Here is a 4,955-nt window from a genome sequence, read left to right as displayed (position 1 = left end):
GGCCCGATCACTTTGCGTCGCGCCGCTGGAGGTGGTTCACGACGCATTTTCGGTCACGGCGGGCTGGAGATGCCCTAAGGCACCGATCCAAGCCATCGTTGTCACCTGCACGTCGAATGCACACTTTTGCTGACAATCTCGACAATATAGTTTGGCTTCCTTTTGGCGCTTGGCGACAATCGAATCGAATTGACTAGCTAGCTAGCTAGCATGCATATTCCAACCAAGCACAAATATTAAGCCCAATCGGTCAATGAATCAATCAGTGAGGTCCTCAGTCAGTGCTTGGTGAAGCATGGAGGAGCAGCTCCTCCTCGGTGCTGCCGAGAAGATCCCAGGAGGCGGCGGCGATGGTGAGAGCTTGGTGCTGCGCGAGGTGAAGAAACAGGTGTGCCTCGCCGGGCCTCTGATCGTGGGGTACCTCCTGCAGAACGTGGTGCAGATGATCTCCGTGATGTTCGTGGGCCACCTCGGCGAGCTCGCACTGTCCAGCGCCTCCGTGGCCACCTCCTTCGCCGCGGTCACCGGCTTCAGCTTGCTGTTCGGCATGGCGTGCAGCCTGGACACGCTGTGCGGGCAAGCCTTCGGAGCGGGGCAGCACCACATGGTGGGCGTGTACAAGCAGCGGGCGATGGTGGTGCTGGGTCTGGCAAGCGTCCCGGTGGCGGCGCTGTGGGCCTACACGGGCAAGATCCTGCTCTTCTTCGGGCAGGACCCGGAGATTGCGGCAGGCGCCGGCAGCTACATCCGGTGGATGATCCCCACGCTCTTCGTCTACGGGCCGCTGCAGTGCTACGTCCGGTTCCTGCAGACGCAGAGCCTCGTGGTGCCCGTGATGCTCAGCTCCGGCGCCACGGCGCTGAGCCACGTGCTGGTGTGCTGGGTGCTGGTGTACAAGCTCCGCATGGGGAGCAAGGGCGCCGCCGTCGCCAACGCCGTCTCCTTCCTCACCAACCTCTTCATCCTCGCGCTCTACGTCAGGCTCTCGCCGTCCTGCAGGACGACCTGGACCGGGTTCTCCCGCCATGCGTTCCACGGCCTCCTCGGCTTCCTGAAGCTGGCCGTGCCGTCCGCTCTCATGGTGTGGTACGTGAAACTCGATCTGAGCATGCCTGCCTGCTGCCTTGGTTAATGATCGATCTGGAATTTACTGCATATGAAACTCGATCTGAGGCTGAAACTAATGGTTTATGCAGCATGGAGTGGGGATCATTCGAGCTGCTGGTGCTGCTCTCTGGTCTCCTCCCTAATCCCAAGCTCGAGGCGGCTGTTCTGTCCATCTGGTATGTTTAGTACACACTTGATTAATCAGTCTTTTCGATCATTTTTCATCTCACAACTACTCTGGTAAATTGATCATATAACCTCTCTGCTGCTTCTGCGCAGCTTGAACACAAACGCCTTCGCGTTCATGGTGCCGCTCGGACTCGGTGGCGCCATAAGGTCGGTCAATCTCAGCCCTGAGATGAAAATGATCACATCGTGGTGCTCTTCAACTGAATGTACTCATCGAACAAATGTGCATGTGCAGCACGCGCGTGTCTAATGAGCTTGGAGCGGGGCGGCCGCAGGCGGCCCGCCTTGCCGCTCGCGTCGTCATGATGCTGGCGCTCGCGGTGGGCGCGTCGGAGGGGCTCCTCATGCTCCTGGTGCGCAACGTGTGGGGGTACGCCTACAGCAACGAGCAGGAGGTGGCCGCCTACATTGCCCGGATGATGCCCGTCCTCGCCGTGTCCATCCTCTTCGACGGCCTCCAGGGCGTCCTCTCAGGTAGCCATTGCTATGTTCCGGAGGCCTCCCCATTTGCAGATTCTGAACAATGAACTTGCAGAGCTTCCATGATTCCATTCGCAGGTGTGGTTAGGGGCTGTGGACAGCAGAAGATGGGCGCCTGCGTCAACCTCGCCGCGTATTACCTCGTCGGTATCCCTGTCGCATTATTTGCCGCCTTTGTCTGTCATCTTGGAGGAATGGTATGTGTTGTTTGTTTTCCGACTTAATTTGCCGTAAAAGAGTCTTCTCGATTGGAAATTTTGGTTCACTTGGTTGAGCTCGATCTGCACAGGGGCTTTGGTTCGGAATACTGTGCGGCTTGGTGGTGCAGATGCTCTTGCTTCTCGCCATTTCCTTCTGCGCAACCAACTGGGAGAAAGAAGTAAGCCTGCGTCCATTCGTTTAACCTGCTTCATCTTCTTCTCCGCGCTGTGACAATATGTATGTTTCTTCTGTTGGGCACGCAGGCGATGAGGGCAAAGGACAGAGTCTTCACTTCTTCGCTGCCTGGTGACATAGCAACGTAGATTGCAGTACAGGGCAAGTACACCCTATTTATGTGGGAGAACTTCCAAGATCAAAGTGCTTGGAACTGGATGATACTCCACCTTGACATTAAACAACGCAAAATTTATCGAGAAACAATGGAGAAATTTATCCGAATACCGTGGCAGTCTATCAAATTGCTACAAATCAACTGCATTTGGCGGTACCTGACGGAGCTGACGCACCAATAATTTTACGGAGTAGTTTAGTTGCCTCACTTGACTATCCGTGGCACTGTTCAAAAAATCGGCCGAGATACCGATTTATCGGCCGATTTATCGTGAATCGGGTGGTAACCGATAAGATTTCGTCATATAGGCTAATTTATCGCGGCACCGATATCTCGGCCGATTTTATGTCTGAGAGCCGATATTTCGCTGATTTTTACTCTGGTGACCGATATTTCGGCCGATTGTAGAATATTTAGTGCTGAAAATTAGGATTTACAAAAAATTAAGCCGATAAATGGCGACCGATAAAATCGATTAATTGGATAAACGAATCTTCATTTTAAGACTGACCGATAAGTTAAGATTAACGAGTTTCTTGAACATTGATCCGTGGTAAGGTGATGATGACCAGTTTGACGCACAAATTAGGTCGTAGTGAACAGACACACCGATCAACCCGACATCAGCAAGGGTCAGATTGTATCTACATGGGGTTGGCATCTGTCGCGTTGATATATAGCTTTGTTAGTGCATCAACTGCATGATCATATGAAGGCGCAAACCAGACGTTAAGGTTTGTGATTGCCTCTCGCTAGTACCTAGGGTTTCTATTTTTTCTCGATAAAGAGCATATATTAATATATATTAATATCGTGAAGATACCAATTACATCTAGCCTCTGCAACAACATCAATCCCTAATGGCATAAAGAATGCACACAGCTAAAAAGGAAAAACAGAAATACAGAAAAAGAAAGGTCCCACTATAGAGATGTATAACTTGAAACAGCAACACTGATACCACCAAGACAATACAGAAGCTCAGATTCTCCATGAGCGATGCCTCCAAGAAGGAAACAGTGCATAAACGATGTCGTTGCCCGATCATAGATCTTATGTTTTCACCCTGAAGAAAGTCATCTCTCTCAAAACAAAGCCTTCAACAGAACATTGCTAGGCACAACCAATTAAGGTCAGACCTTGGGTTTTCATCCTGAAAGATAAGACCCTGAGCTTCTCCTTTGCAGCCGCCCTCACATACCAGTCGCTGTTACAAGCCACGAATCGCCAAGCCAATTTCACCTCAGCACCAAGATCCGACCATCATAGCTATTCCACCGATCTCGGCTTGATGACCTTCTCCGCTAGCACAATGGAAAAAAAACGAGCTCCATAATATTAACAGCCAGCAGAGATTCGAGGCAGTCCCTCTGAAACCAAACGAGCAGATAAAAAACATGGGTGCGCACGACCGAAACCACCCAATCCAGCAATCTGCATGTAGGGATTCATTGCATAGAAAATAAAAAAATTCCTACCGCGAGAACGCAATCCAAGCCAAGATGCAATCTAGAAGACGGGAGCAACGAGGGGATGATCAAGACTCACCCTTGAAGATTTCCAAAGCCTATAAGAGTAGGCTTTTATTGCTGCGGTAGACGATCACTTGCCGCTTGCAAAAGCGCGTAGAAGATCTTGATCACGGTGCCACGATCGGGCAGCACCTCCGTACTCGGTCACACGTTCGGTGTTGATGACGACGTCCTTCTCCCCGTTCCAGCGGGCAGCGGAAGTAGTAGATCCTCCTCGGAATCCCGGCAGCACGACGGCGTGGTGGCGGTGGTGGTGGAGAACTCCGGCAGGGCTTCGCCTATGCGTTGCGGGAGTTTGTATGTGGAGGAGGGGAGGCTAGGGTTTGGGGAGAGGGGGTACCATGGGTGCCGGCCTCAAGGGGGCAGGGGTGGTGCGGCCAAGCCATGGGCTGCCCCTCCCTCTCCTCCTCATTATATAGGTGGAACCCCAAGGGTTTGCCCAAAGTCTTCGAATAAGACCCCAACAGAAAAACTGCCTTAAGGACGAAACCTAGAGGGACAGGGACTCTCCCCTTTCCCCTTTTCTCGGCCAGCCAAGGAGGTGGAGTCCACCATGGACTCCACCCTCCCACTTGGTTGGCTGGTTAGGGTTTGTGGAGTCCCTCCGGGACTCCTCCTTCCATAGTGATTTATTTCCGGATAATTCTAGAAACCACCTTCCATAAATTCACCGGATCATTTGCAAACTTGGAAAGTGACTTCCTATATATGAATCTTATTCTCCGGACCATTCCGGAACTCCTCGTGATGTCCTGGATCCCATCCGAGACTCCGAACAAAACTTCGAACTCCATTCCATATTCCATATCTACTTAAACGACATCAAACCTTAAGTGTGTCACCCTACGGTTCGCGAACTATGTAGACATGGTTGAGACTTCTCTCCGACCAATAACCAATAGCGGGATCTGGAGATCCATAATGGCTCCCACATATTCAACGATGACTTTAGTGATCGAATGAACCATTCACATACGATACCAATTCCCTTTGTCACGCGATATTTTACTTGTCCGAGGTTTGATCATCGGTATCTCTATACCTCGTTCAACCTCGTCTCATGACAAGTACTCTTTACTCGTACCGTGGTATGT

At 51.4% G+C, this 4,955-nt stretch overlaps 1 protein-coding gene across 2 annotated transcripts; it reads left to right on the top strand.

Moving 5' to 3' along the window:
• The first annotated feature begins 246 nt into the window (after positions 1–246).
• On the top strand, positions 247–2,602 carry LOC127325745 (protein DETOXIFICATION 16). Of its 2 annotated transcripts, XM_051352573.2 has the most exons (7): positions 287–1,086; positions 1,197–1,283; positions 1,387–1,443; positions 1,532–1,770; positions 1,855–1,973; positions 2,066–2,155; positions 2,241–2,602. In XM_051352573.2, exons 1-7 carry the CDS (start codon positions 296–298, stop codon positions 2,298–2,300), a joined length of 1,443 nt encoding a protein of 480 aa, XP_051208533.1. In that variant the 5' UTR covers positions 287–295; the 3' UTR covers positions 2,301–2,602. The 2 variants fall into 2 exon arrangements, with proteins under 2 accessions (XP_051208538.1, XP_051208533.1); XM_051352578.2 differs by lacking the exons at positions 2,066–2,155; positions 2,241–2,602 and having other exon boundaries at positions 247–1,086; positions 1,832–1,964.
• The last annotated feature ends 2,353 nt before the right edge of the window (positions 2,603–4,955 follow it).

This window comes from Lolium perenne, chromosome 1, assembly GCF_019359855.2.
Source record: "Lolium perenne isolate Kyuss_39 chromosome 1, Kyuss_2.0, whole genome shotgun sequence".
Classification (NCBI taxonomy): domain Eukaryota; kingdom Viridiplantae; phylum Streptophyta; class Magnoliopsida; order Poales; family Poaceae; genus Lolium; species Lolium perenne.
This window is presented reverse-complemented; position numbering and strand designations above follow the sequence as displayed.